This window comes from Dermochelys coriacea, chromosome 7, assembly GCF_009764565.3.
Source record: "Dermochelys coriacea isolate rDerCor1 chromosome 7, rDerCor1.pri.v4, whole genome shotgun sequence".
NCBI classification, from domain to species: Eukaryota; Metazoa; Chordata; order Testudines; family Dermochelyidae; genus Dermochelys; species Dermochelys coriacea.
Genome location: NC_050074.1, coordinates 76,192,857 through 76,212,209, shown reverse-complemented (window position 1 = coordinate 76,212,209; position 19,353 = coordinate 76,192,857). Strand labels below are relative to the sequence as shown.

Genomic DNA, 19,353 nt, shown 5'->3' with positions numbered 1-19,353 from the left:
GCCAATAGGTGCATACCTAAGAAAACATAAGAATGGCCAAACTTGGTCAGATTGATGGTCCATTTAAATCCAGTGTCCTGTCTCAGAATAGTGGCCAATGCCAGGTGCTTCAGAGGAAATGAACATCAAGTGATCTACCCATTGCCCATTCTGGCAATCAGAAGCTAGGGACACTTCACAGCATGGTTTTGCATCCTTGCCCATCCTGGCTAATAGCCATTGATGGACCCATCCTCCATTAATTCATCTAGTTCTTTTTCAACCTTGTTAGAGTCATGGTCAACATTAGAGTCAACATTCTCTGGCAAGGAGTTCCACAGGTTGACTGTGCATTGTGTGAAGAAATACTTCCTTTTGTTTGTTTTAAACCTGCTGCCTATTAATTTCATTGGATGACCCCTAGTTCTTGTGTTATGTGAAGGAATAAACAACACTTCCTTAATCACTTTCTCCACAACAGTCATGATTTTATAGACCTCTATAATATCCCCCTTTAGTCATCTCTTTTCCATGATTAAAAGTCCCAGTCTTATTAAATTCTCCTCATATTGAAGCTAATCATTTTTGTTGCCTTTTTTTGTACCTTTTCCAATTCCAATACATCTTTTTTGAGATTGGGGCGACCAGATCCGCACACAGTATTCAAGCTGTGGGTGTACCATGGCTTTATATAGAGGCATTATGATATTTTCTGTCTTATTATCTATCCGAGGAGTGGGCAAACTATGGCCTGCAGGTTGGATCTGGCCTGTCAGGGCTTTGGATCCGGACCATGGGATTGCCGGCCCCGCACTGATGCTGGAAGAGGCCGGCACCACATCTCTGCGGCGCCACTGCTGGAAGCAGCTGGCACCACATCTCTGCGGCCCCTGGGGGTGGGGCAGAGGGCTCCATGCACTGCCCTCGCCTCCAGGCACTGCCCCCGCAGCTCCCATTGGCCGGGAATGGGGAACTGTGACCAATGAGACTTTCAGGAGAGGTACCTGAGGAGCCCTCTGCCCCCCCCCCCCACCAGGGGCCGCAGGGATGTGGTGCCGGCTATGGAGCAGGGCCAGGGCAGGCAGGGAGCCACCCTGGAGCCACTCCAGATAAGCAGCACTGGGCTGGAGTCCACACCCTGAGCCCCCTGCTGCACTCCACATCCCTTCCTGCACCCCAATCCCCTGCCCTGAGCCCCCTTGTACACCCTACACCCCTCCTGTGCCCCAACCCCTTGCCCTAAGCTCCTTCCTGCACACCGCACACTCCTTCGCGCACCCCAACCCCTGCCCTATATTCATGGCCCTGCATGCAATTTCCCCACCCAGATGTGGCCCTCGGGCCAGAAAGTTTGCTCACCCCTGATCTATCCCTTTCTTAATGACTCACAATGTTCTGTTAGCTTTTTTGATTGCCACTGCAAATTGAGAGGATATTTTCAGAGAACTATCCACAATGACTCCAAGATCTCTTTCTTGAGTGGTAACAACTAATTTAGACCCCATCATTGTATATGTATAGTTAGGTTTATGTTTTCCAATGTGCATTACTTTGCATTTATCAACATTAAATTTCATCTGCCATTTTGTTGCCCAGTCACCTAGTTTTCTAAGATCCTTTTGTAACTCTTCACAATTTGCTTTGGACTTAGCTATCTTGAGTAGTTTTTTGTATCAGCTGCAAATTTTGCCACCTCATGGACAAGGCATGACTTGCATAATTTCTGCAATGGTAAGTTTTGTTTTTTTTAAATACATCGTAGTGACTGCTATTTCTAATGCAATAGTTTGTTCAACAGAGGTTGGTTCTCTCTAAAGAGAGTTTAAAAAAAACATTAAAAAACCAAATGAGATTTATCTGTGTTGAGGAGATCCCAATAGCAGCAGCATGGTTAAGATTGAACTGAGTTTTGAAGTTAAACGGCTTTAACCACCACTTTCGTTTTTGATAAAGACAAAAATGTTCATCACTGAATTTATACCATTCACTCTTGGGGTATGGATTTGACTATCTGAACAGTATGGAATAAATTCATTCCACATTTTTGGAGTTCAAAGAATTCCAAGAGAACCCCTTTCGAAAATTTTCCAAGGGCTGTCTGAATTTTCCGAGGGCTGTCCAACTTTTGTCCAAATTCCCCCAGCTTCACCATGGAGAAAGTCAGAAAGCTGAAGGAACATATTTACAGATGTTCACAGCATCTTGTGCATGAGATAGTTTTGAAATAGATCCAATAAGGAATTCATACAGATTTTGCATAACTATTTTGTATTTACATTATAGAAACTGATGATAAAAATGTTCATCACAGAAGGAAGGTTTTACATATTTAATATATTATGGCCCATGTCCTAGATTATTTCTTGAGCAGAGAGCACTGGAAGCACCTCCCCAAGGGAATCCCAAGTTCTATTATGTAGGCACCTTTATAAAAGTTTTACTTTGAGAACATTAAGCATATATATGCACATATACACACAATTTATGTATCTCTACACACAAATATATGTGACCTCTTACACCTATTTTAGAAAATACCACTGAGGGGTATTAATATAATATCTGAAAGGTGCTGACTTTACTGTACTAAAACCATATCCAGGGGTCAAGGATTCAAAGAAATTAGATGAGGAATAGAAAGTTAAATTAACTCCGATGTTTAAGGTGTGCAGAAGATTCTGTACTACTAGCAACCCACAGTAGGGTTGCATCATGTCTGGGCACTGGGGGCCTGTGCATTCTGCAGAGGGTGTCGTTGGAATTTATAAATAGGTTATTAAAACATATCTAAAATAATATTACATAGTATAATAATGCTATTAGTATGTACCTCATGGCTAATTTATCTTAATATAATTAAAAAGACAAGAGCAACCCTAGTCAGGACTGCAGCGCAGTCAGTAATCTGTTCCACGCTTGTCTAATCTGAGCCAGGGCTTAGATGTACCCTGTGTACTAACACACTGCAGAACAAGGCTATATTCCTCAGTCTGCAAGCTAGAGAGAGCTACAATGGTTGTGTCTAGCACCCCAAATAAAGAATATCTACTACTTACTACACCTGAGTCCTGTCTCTTCTCCATTGTCAGGGATACTACAAGGGCCATAATGCAGAAACAAATGAACAGTCCTGGTGACTAGATCTAAAATTGCTGGTGCCTGAAATAACTAAACTAAACCCTAGCTCTTGTAAGCTAAGAGTAAGCCATTACAACCTGTTAAGAACTGGACTTCAGATAACCCAAATTAGTTAATACTACAACCTGTTTAGTCACTACTGCCCTCAAAATTAAAAGCCAGAGACAAACACCGTTTATGATATAAAACGAATTCTGGAACAATCAGTAATGGCTAACATGGTGGGAAAATACAGAAAAGAAACATATGTTTCAATATGGGGAGAATAGTTTTGATGTCTCATTAACACGCAACCACATCTGGACCTGGGTCAAAATAAAAACTATTTAACTTACCAAACAGAATACCAGGGGGTTACATACATTTATTTTTTTCCATATAACAATTGATTAGTTTTGAAAAAATTCCCATTTTTAATATTTTTAATTCCACCTTTCATTTTAAAAAAATCACTAAAAGGACAACCCACAAAAATACAATCTGTATCTGCTCTGTATTTACAGATAACTGGTCACTATTAAGGCACAGCTTTAAAACTAACATTTTAATCTAGCAAGTCAAATATTTTGTGCATAATACAACACTGACAACACTGTATATTGCATTGTCATATTCCCTTCATGGAATTAAAAGAAGTGAGAAAAATGTTTTCCAGTGTGTGTGTTTTGTGTGCAGCCCTACTGAAAATAAGGTTCTTACTCGGAAATTCTTCACTTTGGTAATAGATGATATAAGCACTGCTCAGCAAAAGACCACATCAACTTAATATTGCAAGAATTTCAGCTTTCAGATGTAATACTGTCAAACTGCATGTTACGTATTTATAAAAAAATGAAAGAATGCGACGTGGAGTTTTTGCGGAAGTAAAGTGTTTGAACTTAAAAAATTACACAAACTAAGTAGGCAAATGTCTAAGTGGATTTGCTAAGGGTTTAATCTACTTTTAAAATATTATGTAAAACTAAGCACACAAGTTCATATAAGACTTGATTTTCAAACCTAGGTCTTGCAAGCCCACAAGTGCTCAACTTTAAACAAGTAAGTAATCTCATGTCAATGGGACTACTCACAAAAGTATAAAAATAAGCAGAAGAGTAATTATTTCCAGGATCAGCGCTTTAAGCTTCCATAGTTGTTTGATAAAGTTGAGCGTGCCTGAATTATACACACAAATATCCAATATTTTCATAGAATTTGGGAACAACTTTGTTGCTTACAGCTCTGTGTTTGCAAACTGCATTGTCCTGCAATATTAAACACTGAAAGAGTTAGCTGCTATTTTATTTGCAGTGAAAATTATTCCACTATACACCATTAAGTGGATATGGCTGAACCCCATACTGAGCAGTTAATTTTTGCTGATTGCAACACGTCATTTTATTACTGCTTCATCATCTAAATCCTCAAAGCAATTACCTCTTAAAATTCCCTTTGTGTGCAAATTTCTCATAAAACTGATTTTTTTCCTCACCTTAGAAGATGTATACACAGAAAGTGTCAAAACTATTTCTCACCCTATTTTTGCATAAAAACCAACTACTGTAAATAGTTATTCTAATGCCTTCTGTTAAGAGCACTTGACACTGGTTTATGTCCATCTTAAAAGGCTTGTACACTGAACATAAATAATACATTACAGTACAAGTAAGTCACAATATTTCCTAGGGAAATGCTTTTCAACAAATTAATGTTTGGAAACTTCATATTTCATTGCAGAAAAAGAGGCACTTTATGATTTCCTTCATTATTTGAGAACCCTTCATCAATCCATAACAAGACATCTGAAAAGACACAGAAATAGTATTGCCAGATTTTTTGGACTTTCACAGTATGAGAACGCAATAGTTAGCTCTAACCATTTATAACATGGACTCTTTGTTGAATATAACTTCTTTCAGAAATAGTTCATCTTGGAGTTTTAAATACTTCCATAGCTGATGATCACAAATCTAAATTAAACAAAAGAGATGCTATTACAGCTATTTCATGAATGGTGCTTAATTGCTGCATGCATAGTCATGTAAGTAATATGCTTCACATAATAAATGGCAACAGTGCTGTCTTGTCAAATTAGATTAGTTGTCTGTTTAATCAAACTGGTGGCCCACAGCTCTAGTTTGATGAATGCCTTTCATTTTCTACCATAAATCTTTAGTAGATCTCAGTTTAAACTGATGCATATTGTAGGTGTATAGAGTCTAAAAAGAAAAGTTTTATATAAATAAATGTCCTTTAGTGGCAGTATACTAAAAATAGCCCTTTGCTTCGAAAGAACCATTAAAATCAGTTTCAGCATTTCAGGCAGCAGTTAAATATGACGACTGCAAAGGGTTAATATTGCAAGGTCCATTTTGGTCTTTCATTGCATCTGTTACAGTGAACAAGTTTCATTGTAAGCAGATCTAGGCTGCTTCATAAAGAGATAATAGGACTGGTCCACTTGCAAGTGGTTTGATTTTAGAACATTTCCTCAGATATTTATAGAAAAAAAAATCTACATAAAGACTGATTCCTAGTACCATTATAGTGAGGAGATTTGACTATTGCAGGATCACCTGACAAAATTTGATTAGTGCCAACACAATATTTTATATGGAAATGAAAGAGAAAATAATTCCCACAGGATAAGAAAACAGAACATGTAAAGTGCAGAAAGACCTCAATAATTATTTTAAGCAGTACCAGAAAATTCCATCTTGATAAAACCAAAAGTTATGCTCTCTGGCATCCCAGCTCTTCATTTTTCCTTCATTCAACAAAGTAAAAATTCAGTGCATACATTATAGTTATAGGTAATAAAATACTAAACAAAGAACCCTATATTATTATTATTATTATTGCAAATACTGTCCAATCTACAAGAGTAAAACATAATCCACATTTGGTGTTCTGAAAAATGACAGACAAGTGTCTTCTCTCTCTCTCTTTTTTTTTTTTGGCACAAGTACTTGTGCAGACAAAATGCTTTGGTCCTTGATACCCAAACTCCCAAAGTGCAGAGGGTGGTGTGCAGTGAAAGCTGTCCACAGGATTGGCAAGTCCATCTTTACAATTCACTTTGTGAGCCACAATTTAGTGCTACCAGCGACCACTGACACTAGCAATGTCCGAGTGATACTGACGTGGCAGTCTTCCACTAGCTCCACCTTCCAGGAATGAGGCACGTACATTTGATGGATCAAATAGCTTTCTTCGGTTTTTATTCAGTTCTAGATGGAAAACAGCAGATTTGGATTTTAATATTGGGAGATGATTCAGGAGCAAAACTACTCTGAATAATGCAATTTCATTATTACATTAGAAGTGGGGAACCACAGCTCCAATTGAAAACTGCAAAGGGAGTTTAGAGAAACAGACATTACCCAAGTTGGTATTTGGTCAGGACACTAAGAATGCTGTGAAATTCTATCAATAATTATTGTTCAGGCTAAACACAGGGTATTGTCATAAATTTCTGCAATTCTGAGTTCAACGATGGTGCCATGCTAGTGCTTTGATGCAGAGGAGGGCCATATTTATTTCCGGGCAAATTAAGTTTGAAATTAATCCTCTTATTTGAGGGGTTTCTAGGATTAAGCATAATGCCTGAAAAGATAATGTTTTGCCAAAATCTTTTGTATACAAATTCTAAACAAAAAGGCAAAACCATCCTAAAAATGATGAAATGATCCCAGCTGGAGTGCTTAAAAAATTCTGTTCAAAGCCTGCAAATTCTTCACAAAAAGGAAATGCATTATGTGCACATCACATACTGAACAGCATTGTGCACAACATTATATAATCTGATGTGACATACCATGATGTATACTAACTATAAATAACTGAAGTTGGACATAATTATTTCCCCAAAGCACATTGGTTATTTTTTAACACATTAGTAATGTTTTTATAATAAGTACCTGCCACCTCCAATAAAATATAGGCGAAGGGGCTGTTATTCAGATCTATGTGTAAACCTCTCAGTAGAGCAGAGATGGGCAAACTACGGCCCACGGGACCCTCTTGCCTGGCCCTTGAGCTCCTGACCCAGGAGGCTAGTCCCCGGCCCCTCCCCTGCTGTCTCCGCTCCCCCACAGCCTCACCACGCCATGCCGCCGGCACAGTGCTCGGGGCAGCGCACTCCTGGGGCAACACAGCTGCAGAGCCTGGTCTGACCTTGTGCTCTGTGCTGCATGGTGCATGGCTGGCTCCAGCTGGGCTCCTGCCACTGGTGCTCCAGGCAGTGCGGTAAGGGGGCAGGGAGCAGTGGGGGTTGGATAGAGGGCGGCGAGTTCGGGGGGGTGGGGACGGGGTGGGGTGGTCAGAGGGTGGGGAACAGGGGGGTTGAATGGGAGTAAGGGTCCTGGGGGGGAGTCAGGAAGGAGAGGAGGGGTTGGATGGGGTGGCAGGGGGGCAGTCAGGGGAAGGGGTTCCGAGGGTGGTCAGGGGACAGGGAGTTGCGGGGTGGATGGGGCAGGAGACTGGTGTGTGTGTGTGTGTGTGTGTGTGTGTGTGGAGGCGAGAAGCACGGGAAGGGGAGATCCGGGCAGGGGCCAGGACATGCCTAGCTGTTTGGTGAGGCACAGCCTCCCTAAACCGGCCCTCCATACAATTTCCAAAACTCGATGCGGCCCTCGGGCCAAAAAGTTTGCCCACCCCTGCAGTAAGGTCATCACTCATACAAAGCACTTTTCCCAGTCCCCTTGTTATAGCGAACAATTTTCTCCAATATAAGTATAATCTTCGCTGCCAGTGATTCAGACAGACTTTTGATGAGTTCTACTGTTTATCTGAATACATTACTCATTTACCCTCTTTAAGCCATAATTTGAAATTCATTCATGAATGACATCAGCAAATTACGAAAAAAAATCTGCCATGCTCCACAAAATATGAGAAGAAAAACTTAATCTTGGATTTAAAAAGATTCACTGTAAGGAAAAGAGGAATCGCAAACATAATTCTATGCAATATATGAAATGAAATTTTATGCCATTCCAGTCCCTTGAACAAGTTCAAGTTGGTCATTGCTATCCTATTGTGCATCTTCAAAAGTGGTACTTTGATTTTCCTTTATTGTAGTAAGATATAAAAGACATCTGAATTACAGCTGGCTGGAAAAAAATCCAGCAAACCATTTTTTCCACCAGAATTTGTCCATTTGTTGAAATGGAAATGTTTTGCACAGATTGTTCAACTCAGGTGAAGTTCCAACAGACATTAGGAAGGCCTGTCAGGCAGGTTTCCATCGCAAACCTGCCTATTACCTACCAGCTCACTTTCCTGGCTCCTCAGCAGTCAACCTGGTGAGGTGATAGGGAATGAGAGCATGGAAGTCTTGGCCCTCAATCTTACTGTTGCTTAATAGGCAGAGTTCCCAGGATCCCCAGGTTCAGGACAGCGTGCCAGATGGACTGTCTTGGAGTCAGTGTCCCCAAGCTCTATTCTCTTTTGCAGGGAATTTTGAAAATTTTCTTTGAACTCCTTTGCAAAATGGAATTGCCTTTGTCTGCCCAGCTCTAACCTTAATAGTACAATAGTAATAGTATTTAAATAGTAAAATAGTATTAAATAGTACAATACAACACTATGCAGCTGGAATCCCATTTGATGTGTGGAAGCTATACAGTTCTTACAGTCTCTCAAAATTTAAAAACTGCCTTTTTATTATGAGGAGTGGCTGGTAAGACGTGTTCTCTATGGGTCAGATTCTCTGTCCGATACAGTTCCTTTGAGCTGCTCTAATGACTATTCAAACCAAAACAATCCAACTGACCAAGGGAAAAAGTACAATATATTTTTGGTACAGTATATTTTTAAATCATGACATTTATAATCATGTATATGTTAAATGCTTTTTATTCACCTGAGATTGCAAGCAGCATTTTCCGTCTGGCACCAAAAGTAGTAATTCCTAGCTCTTTCAAATCTTGATCTGTGAGAGTAAGGAAGGTCTGAAGGTCAATCTATGAACAAAAACAAAGCAAATTAAAATGGGTAATTCACACAACACACAAACCCACAATCTATAGGCAACCATTTTCTTCCTGTATTGAGAATTACTCCCCACAAAATATTAGCCATAAGTGTGGTGCCAGTAGCCTCTAAAAACGTTTCCTTTAACTTTTTTTTTTTACATTTATTCTACAAACTCATTTTATTATGCCTATAAAACCAACAATTACCAAATTCCAATCAATGACAGTTGCTAAAATTAAAATGGCAGAAAAATGAGGAAAAAATGGAAATAGGTATCAGAAGTGTCATATATGTAGCAACCCTTGACTACACAGATACCTTCTTGTTTTAGTTCTCTTATTTAAGACAAATAAAGAGACTAAAAAGTAAAGGTATCATTTTTACAGAAGCATGTAAGATTATGTTGGTTAATGATACTTAATTGCACATAAGAGTCTATTTTCCCAAATTACTGTAAATGTAAATGGGAATCTTAGATCTAATCACTGATCTCTATGGAAGGAAAGTTTATTTCAAACATAATTATTAATATTAACAGCAATAAACCACAACAGAATGTGTGATAGCAGACAGTTGGTGAAAACCCCCTTTAAGTGAATTCAAGGACATGGCCTTTCACAACACACGTGGTGTGTGCATAAATATCCTTATTAACAAACACATGCTTAATATGTTATTAATATGTCAAGATAATTTAGTGGAAATCTGTTTAGTTAGGATTGAGTTATGGTTACTTAGTTACCAAGGATTGAGAATGGTCATTTCTAAATTCAAGGACTGAACAGCTTTGATAGAATTGTCAGTGAAAATACTGCAGCTAGGAGAGACAGCGATTTCACTCAGGAGATACACAAAGGGTTGTGAAATACACAGTAAAAACTAAGATGCCTCTTAAAAAGACTGACCTCTTGTTGCTGGAATACATCAGTGTATTTGCCCAAACCGAGTTTACTGAACAGCTCAGGCAGATCAGACCCCTTAAACAAACTGTTCAGGTTACAGCCATTGCTTCCGGTCAGCGAGGATATGCAATCCATGTAATTACTGCTGCTGAGATAATGTTCAGCTGAAAGGCAAAAAGGATGTACACTTGATGTTTCAATCACTTGAAACAGCATTTTTTAATTAAATGTTTTAACCGCCAAATTACCTCAAATTCTATTGTTTAGTGGAATATTCCATTCAGTTGTTTAATAGAACAGCAATCTATAGAAACCAGCTGAATTTCAAATGAACTTTTTGTTAATGAAACTCTACTGGCTGTTTTCAGAATATACCTTATTATTATTGATTAGGGCATGTAGGAGAATGAAAAGGACACAGGCTTCACCTTTCAGAGTAGCAGCCGTGTTAGTCTGTATTCGCAAAAAAGGAGTACTTGTGGCACCTTAGAGACTAACAAATTTATTTGATCGGATGCATTCGGTGGAAAATACAGTGGGGAGATTAAGGCTTCACCTTAATTAACTTTAATGGGGATGGGGCTCAGAGCTTAATATACATAAAGGCGGAGGGAGAATCAGGTCTCTATTTCCCCTCCAGTCTATCCAATGCTGGAGAAGGCAACTGCACACGCGCCTCCTCCCTGCCTCCACGGCTCCCTATACAAATGTAGGCAGCTCCTTTAGGTTTGGCTAGGGATGGAATCCTGTGGCTTCTTCTGCTAAAGATAGCCATGTGATCTAGCAACTACTCCACCTTTTTGTTTGTTTGTTAAAATAGTAGTTTTGGAAATATTTGGACTACCTGAATAAATATCACATCCCTCAAAACTACATTAAAAATCCATGAAGGTTGCTAAGTCAAGCACTCAAAACTTAGTAAATACCACAATTACAGTTGTACAAACTTAATGTGGTTCCCTTTTTGTACATGAATTATGATACAGTCTTTACATGCTAACATGCCATTTTTTCTATTCCTGCCTTATTCAATGCACAGACTGGTCAGCTTTTTAATATTTCTTTTTGCCCTCATTATCCAGCATGTGGTCCCATGGTGTGCAGTTATTTACTGCACACCATCCAAATCCTACACTGAATGCAGAATTATTAATTTCTACCCGAGCTTTTCTATGATGGTTTCATTGTACCATCTTTGTGCTTTACAGACATTATCCCATGAGATGAGGTGGTTATATTATCCTCATTTTACACACAAGAAACAGGTGATGAAGACCCGAAGTGTGAACTAATTTTGCATGCCCAATTTGATATTATGCCTGATTTTTAATGCTTGATTTTTCAGCACAATTTTTAGTACTTTAAATGTTTAAAAACACAGCTCTTCTCAACTTTAGCTGCTCCTGTGAGTGCTCAGCACTTCTGCAAATCAGAGCCTCAGGTGTCTCAAACTGGATACCCAGAAAATGAGAAAGATAAAATGGCCACATGCAGAAAATTGGGCAAGTCATGTAAACCAGAATTTTTACATTGCCACTTTGTCACACTCATTTTCTGGCTATCCAGTTTCAGATATCCGAGATCTGATTTGCAGACATGCTGAGCACTCGAAACTGCAACTAAAGGGGATTGGAGCTGAGTTCTGAACATAACGTGTTATAAAAATTCCATTATGTGGAACTGTATTGACCCCCATATAGGTCATGAGCAGGGAGATCCACAGCACAGTCCTCCGCCATGAGCTTGAGCTGATAAGAGTAACTGGAAGCAATAGAAGGCTGGTATCTTCTATGTGGACCTCCTATTAGAGGGCAATGAGATACATTGCCAGTGGCGTTTACAGCTATTTGCTAGATAGCAGAGGAATGATGAGACTCAAGAATCCTGTGTTCAATTAAGTTCTGTAGGGAATATGTTAATAATTATAGATCCTTCTGCCCAGTACCTTCCTGGTTCTCTTCTGCTCTTACACCCTTACCTATTGCTACTTCCATCTTACCTATTGCTCGTGTCCATGGTCCCCACTATCCACTATCTGCTTACAGATTCTATCCCCTTCCCTGCACCAACCTGGCTCCTGCCTCTATTCATCCCCTATGCTCCTGCCTCTTTTAGTTTCTCACTTCCCACAGCTCCTGAGGCAGACACCTGGCATGGAGAATTTCAGCCTGAACAATTTAATTTTGGCAAAGTTGTAAACAATTGAAAACGAGGTCCATTAGTACCAGTGTTGCCTGTAACAAAGGAGCTGGAGCCACATGGTGCACACTGTAGCACATAGTAGTATAGCTCACAAGCAAAGTGTGCAATTATATCCCCTTGTATTACCATAGTTATTTTTATATGCCATTAATTTCACTGAGCTGTTATCTTGGGAGGCCACAGGCCCTGCCCCCAGGACTGATGTCAGAGTCAGGAGAGCGAGATGAAATGACTCCCTCAGCTAGACTGGCTGCTGCCTCCTGAGGACTTACCTGGCTATAAAAAGTAGAACGCTTTCGTGCTCAGTAAGTCTTTGTTCTCTTATCTACTGAACTGTGAATGTATTTTAGAAAAGATAAAGTTGGAACCTTAGATAATTTTACTGGATGGGCCCAAGTTTTTGAAGAAGATTTGTACAATGTGTCAATTAGTAAAAGTGAAGGATTAAAATTACATTTCAAGTTTGTAGATCTCAAACAGCACAATCCAGGACACACAGTTACTGTACCCTTTTTGTCACATATTGACCATAAAAGGCTTATCAGTCAAGTGTGGGGAAGAAAGACTTTTTTTTTTTAAATCAAAACGAAAAGAAGTACATTTTTGCAGACGTTTCAGGCTCTGAGAAAGAAGCTACTGCTTCTATGGACTGAGCAGCTTTTAGACTTAAAGGCTACTGTCTTATTAAAGTTTAAGAAAGGATTAAATGCATTTGTTTTATCATTTTGATTACACTAGGACTTCCCTGTGTAAACAACTGACTTCAAGACACTATGTGAGCTTGATACTGAAGATAAACTATTAAGCTCATTTTTATTATGTTCACCGTAGAAATACCATACGCAGTAATTCATCACTGCATTAATAGCATGTGAATGATTAAAAATGCTAGGAAAGAGCAACAACATTTCCTTCTTTAAGTTAAACTATTTCTTCTAAAAACGTGCAATTCTTACTGAATGCATTATCTGGGATTTAGGCCTTTTAGCACGGATTAAGAAAAACCATAATACAAAAATAATTAAAACAAAGAACAGCAGAATATTTCTGTCCTCATCAACCCCACCCCACAACAGTAATGCAACTTATTATAAATCTAAATCTCCCATTCTTCACTTTCTTGCTCCACCCCTTCCTCTCTCCTGGCAAAAAAAAAAAAAAAAGATCAATCTATTCATAAAAGACTGAGACTAGGTGCAAACTGCTTTAGGGTGTAAAACAATTTTCATAGAAAACTGGTTTAAAATCTGTTTAAAAAAATCTTTGCAAGATTTGCAGGCTGGATCCAAGGAAACAGGTGGACAGTGCAATCTGCCAGGCCGTGCCAAATGTATTGGTGGCCCTACTTAAAAATCAATACAATTATGCCTTAAAATTCATCAAAGGATGGCAGCTGGAAGATGTCATAACTTTCGTCAGATTCAGCTAGTATTTTGCAGTATCTGGATAACACAGCAGAATCATGAGCATCCAGGGATGAGCTCTTTTAAACTCTGTTTTCACAGAAACTTTCACAGAAAAGAAGATAGCAAGGCGCTTAAAAAAAAACGGCTATACTGTATTATTTACCTTCAACGTTTTACATTTGAATTTTTTTTTTTTTTTTTTTTTTTAACATTTTACTTGGTATTATACAGATTTTTGTTACTTTATACTTTTTCAAACATAAAAAAAATCGTTAACACAATTAAGTATTTTCAATTCTTTAAGGTAAATACTTAACATTAGTTTTAAAAATTCAGGACCCCAGAATTAAATCGAAATTTAATCTCCCAAATACTATGATTATATTTCCTGATGAAATGCATTGACAAGATATTACTTACTTGATTTGTTTTGTTTCCGCTTGGGGCTGCCAATTGACGAGACAAATTCACTATGAGCTGAGGGACCGATACCATTACGATCTCTCCAGTTATCAGATTCACTACCACTTCCCAAATGTTCCCGACTGCTGGAACGTGAGAGACACATTGATGAACCCTGCAAGAGACCACAAGGAAAATTACTGCAGAAACAGAAGTGTTTAACTGTCAAATTACAGTGTGTTTCTCTGAAGCAGCACAGTTAAACACAACAGCTTTTCAACAATTTTAAATATCCTGCCTGCAGTTAAATATGAACCAACTAATTATTACAATTTATGCATTTAGAAAGAACTGCTGTTTTTGTAATAAGTTTAAGCAGAAGTTACTTTTTAAAAAACACTAGCTTCATATCAAAATGGTCTATATTCTTAACCTTTTGTCATAAAAATTTTTCTATGGTCTCTTCCTCTCTCACAGCTTATCTACCTAGCATCTCGAAGTAACATACAAGTAGCCCAGATTACCTCAGTACTAATTGCAGTCTACACATTAAATTTGATTGTTTACATTAATACGTCAGAAATTACCAACATTAACCACAAAAAGAAAATGAGTACTTGTGGCACCTTAGAGACTAACAAATTTATTTGAGCATAAGCTTTCGTGAGCTACAGCTCACTTCATCAGATGCATTCAGTGGAAAATACAGTGGGGAGATTGAATCCGATGAAGTAAACTGCAGCTCACAAAAGCTTATGCTCAAATAAATTTATTAGTCTCTAAGGTGCCACAAGTCCTCCTATTCTTTTTGCGGATACAGACTAACACGGCTGCTACTCTGAAACCAACATTAAACAGACAAAAAGGAAAGGAGTACTTGTGGCACCTTAGAGACTAACAAATTTATGTAAGCATAAGCTTTTGTGAGCTACACTTCATCAGATGTCACAAGTACTCCTTTTCTTTTTGTGAATACAGACTAACACAGCTGCTACTCTGAAACCTGTAATTAACTAGACAGTAGAATCTGAGATGCTGCAGTTAATTCCTGTTTCAGTATCTGGAATTGGATGGTATAAGGGCTGGTAAAGGTTGACATTTTTGTGTTTGTTTTGTTTTACAGTAGCCACAGTATACATGAACTATGCATGGGGTGAAGCCTGACTGGCGAAAAGGGTACATTTTCACAAAGCTCCAGATGAAACCTTCTCTCTTGAGTTTATCTTTTATAGAGCTTCTCAGATATTAAAAAGTGTGATGAGTGAATGAGTTAATTGGAACTGTAGAAGAGAACAAGACCAAAGCAAAGAGTAGAAGTGACAGGTATTATGTTTTACTATTGTGCAGTCTTACTCCTGTAAGCCTTCCAAACTAGCACTATTTTGCTTATTCCCACCAGCTTCACCAACCCTTTCTAACAAAAAGCACGAAGGATCATAGGAGTTTAATAGAGCTGTTCCTTAATACATTTAAAATGACAGAGGATTACTGCCATTACTGGAAAGAAAAGAAGAACTATTTTCCAGGTGGACAAATTAGGTTGGTGGACAGTATGGTGAATATGGAGTGAAAGAAGGGACAGAAACCAAGTCTGTTTTAAAAGAAAATAAAGGACTATCTACAATATGTCTGACCAAGGTGATGATTACAAGTTGTGATACAATAAAATGTGAGCTAGCAATGCTGGGAAATAAAACACAAAGTAAAATATCACAGGGAGAAACAAATGTGCCCAGTGAGCTTAGTTTGCAAATGGATTTCCCAAATGTTAGCACTGGATATCAAGACAATTGCTATTTACTGAAGAGCAGTTCTTCAGCATATCCCTTCTGGGCCACATCAAGAATAAAAACGTAAGGGGTAAAGTGACCAGCAGTGCTTTCTGATATGAATAACAAAGTCTTGAAAACTGCCAAAGGGAAGCAGGGAATATATTACAAGAGATGTAGGATTTTTATTTTCCCCAGATGTTTGCATAACAGCACATACCAAACTGGGAACTGGAGTCATTGTAAAAATAAGAGTTTAGCAGTTGAAAGAGCTGAGGATGTGGTTTGTTCCTGGTCAGACTCCAAGTGACTAAGGCACAAACCCTTTTTCTTCTGGAATAATGTCTCTGCTAATAAACTTGTAGAAACAGAGAGCGTATAATGGTTTGGAGAAAATGGGAAACAGCTTAACAAATATACAAAGACAAATCAGTCTGATAGCTGAGAAGTAACGTTAGCAGTACATTTTATCAGAAAATTGGCGTTGAGTTTTGCTTTACAATTTTTCTTCTTCTTCTGTGTTTCTGGCTTACACATTCAATACTGCAAACCTACCACATGTATCTGAAAGACATATGTTAAACTTTATGCATGCCAAAGGGGAAGCTCCATGCCACACCTTTATTGTGGTTTAATATATGTACTGCACCCAAAGAAGTATGGGAAGGTGCCTCCCAGGTCAGTCAAGGTCCCTGCCCAAGGAGCCCACCCACCTAGAATTTAGACAACATGAATGAGGGTGGAAATAAAGAAGAGGTAGGCTTTGGTAGGGCTAGACAGGGTTACAACAGCATAATGCAATGCAAAACAATGTCAGAATTACTACAAATAATGGAGTTTAAGCAGAGGACAGGGCCTTCTCTGACTTTAGGCCTTCTAGTAAGCCCTCTGTGAAGTTTACAGCTGCTCTTTCCCAGCAGAGGCCCTAAGGGATAAGATGCCACTCTCCTTGCACAGGAGTGAATCCCAGTGCAGCAACTCCCAGGGACAAAATGGAGTTTGAACTGCACCCCTTGTACTCACAAACGTCACTCTACTGACCCGCAGCAAGCTATATTACAGTTTACTTTCATACTAAAGGAATGTTTTGTTTTTTCCCTCATGAAACATAGCAACCAATCTAGGCTAGATTTCAACGAGTGGTGTAAGATACTGCTTCCCTTTACTGATGCATTGAACCAAATCATCCCACTCCTGTGTTGTTCTTAATTTGTTCCACAAGAGCAATTGTTGGGAACAGATTTTTTTAAAAACTGAAGATTAACAATGGAATTCCCATTATTCTATGGATGGACTTGATATTCCCAGCATTCCCAGATACAAGGAGCTTTTTGCTGGAAGAGATTATGTGATATCTGCAAGCACTAATGCTGTTAAGAATCTCATTTACAAGATTGTCTTGTACAAACATATACACATTGAAGTTTAAGAAATACCTATACAATTTACTGAAAACATATTTAAAATGTTCTGTAATTTTACATACTTCATACGTAGTGGTCATAGACGGCTTGTATGATACATGATTAGCTCTTCTTAGTTCCTTGATTGTTTCTGCAGGCATAGATTTGGAGAATCCTAGACCACTCCATGTATTTGTCGGAGTTCTCACTTCTGTTACAACAGGCTTCTTTAACATAGCTTAAAAAATACAAAGAAAAAGACATTTATAAGCATTAAGCTCAGTGCATTGACAGATAAATGCATCTTTCAGGCCAAATATTGACATTCTGGACACAAATGGATCTCATTAACCCACAGAACAGTACATTCTCAGCATCTCAGATCTGCAATGGGGCCTGATTCCCACCCTTTCTTAAACCACTGTAAGACAGGAGTAAGTCTATTGAAGCTAGAGAGTAGTAAACACTGTGCAGAAGGAAGTGAAGAGAATCAGGTCCATGATGTTTAAAGAAAAAAGCAAACATTTTCCAAATGAGTTGCAATGTGCTTGTTAAAATTAGTCTGATACTAATTCATCCCCAAGGTTATTACAAATACCAGAAGGTTTCAGATCTATAGTGTTACTAGGAGTCTATATACTACTAATAATGTAACTACCATGTAACTTCTGAATTTGTACTAATAATATTCTATAAACTAGTATCAAAATATCCCCAAAATACATTTGACAGAAATACATTGAGTTCATTGTACTTATCAACTTTTCATTTTAGCTAAAAACATATAAAAACTGCAAAACTGAACCTTAGAAATATTATTTGACCAGCGTACTGACAAAAAGATGCATGTTAGAAGTCACTGTTTCTTTGCATACCTTTGGTTGCTAATAGCTTCTTCTGTTCATAGTCAAATGCCTAAAAATTAAAGAGACACAAAATGTCTTAATTGCTGCTCTAAGTAAATGTCATTCCCGGGCACAGCTCTTTCTAAAAACAAAGGTTTTGATCATGGTCCATTAATTCATCTAGGAAGAATGTTAAGCACCGCACAACAATGTAACAGTAGTCCAATGAAAGCCTGACATACATAAAACATTCATCAAAACTAGCTAATTAGTACTGTAAATTGTTCTCTTCCACTTTCATGTGAGTTGTAGCAGTATGTGAAGTCTGCATAGGTAGTGTTTTTACAAGGCATTACTTGAGACTTTTTTTTCTAAATTGTCTGTTGACGAAGTATTTAAAACTCTAGAGGAAACAAGTCATAATTATAATAGGAAAACAGATAATTAAACAAGTACACTAAGTAGTAATTTTCTGCACAAAGTTCTCTGGACTATATACCCTTTACAGATTAGATTCTTTTCCATCTTCATTTTAAATTCTCTTATTCAGAAAAATATCTTGATGTAGTACAGGAAAACATGTCATTATACAGCTCATTATAATGCTAATTCTTTAGTAAATTACACTTGTTCTTTCCATTACAGATGAGTAAATCTGTTCACTCAAATATGCATTGCAAAAGGCATTATTTTGCAGAGTCTGATTAGTAAAGGGATATCTGATGTTGTGCAGGGCTTTGGAATGATCCAAAGGTATTTTTTTCCTCTTGAAAAACTAGAACTTTGGTCATGGTAAAGGTGAACGCTTTGAATCTCAAGCAGTGATTGACTATCTATTTTCCACAGAAGCCTATGTAAATGGCTCATCTATAGAGAGAAATTTACCAGAAGAACTATACTGGTATGACGATACTGCTAACTTTATGCCAGTATAACCCCTGTGCGGACACACTTATTCTGGTATAAGAGAGCTTTTTTCCATTTTGCCTTATACCACTTTCAAAGTGAAATAAACTAAACTGGAAAAAGGCACTCTTATTCTGAAATAAGGATGTCCACACAGGGAGTTACACTGGCATAACTATAACAGTATAATTATACCAATATAGCTCTGCTGGTGTCCCTGTGTAGACAAAACACATGTACAATGACCCTGTGTAGACAAAAACCACAGGCAGGACTTCACTAACAGACATAAAGAAACAAATGTATGTTGACAAGTCTTATGAAAAGTCTCAAGTAGCATTTCTATGAACAACATGTCTCTTCTCAAAGCCATGACATTTTTACATGTGTGTCCACACACACACACACACACACAGCGAACAAGAGAGATTTAGCTTAGATAT

General features: G+C 38.2%; 1 protein-coding gene across 1 annotated transcript in view; it reads right to left on the bottom strand.

Moving 5' to 3' along the window:
• Nucleotides 1-3,427: 3,427 nt before the first annotated feature.
• BICC1 (BicC family RNA binding protein 1) overlaps nt 3,428-19,353 on the bottom strand; it is a 229,681-nt gene continuing 213,755 nt past the window's right edge. The window contains exons 16-21 of the mRNA XM_038411732.2: nt 18,035-18,074; nt 17,243-17,397; nt 14,006-14,162; nt 9,981-10,141; nt 8,963-9,062; nt 3,428-6,326 (exon numbers count right to left, since the gene is read on the bottom strand). Coding sequence (XP_038267660.1) covers nt 6,196-6,326; nt 8,963-9,062; nt 9,981-10,141; nt 14,006-14,162; nt 17,243-17,397; nt 18,035-18,074 — 744 coding nt within the window. The 3' untranslated portion in view covers nt 3,428-6,195. The remainder of the gene's footprint in view (nt 6,327-8,962; nt 9,063-9,980; nt 10,142-14,005; nt 14,163-17,242; nt 17,398-18,034; nt 18,075-19,353) is intronic.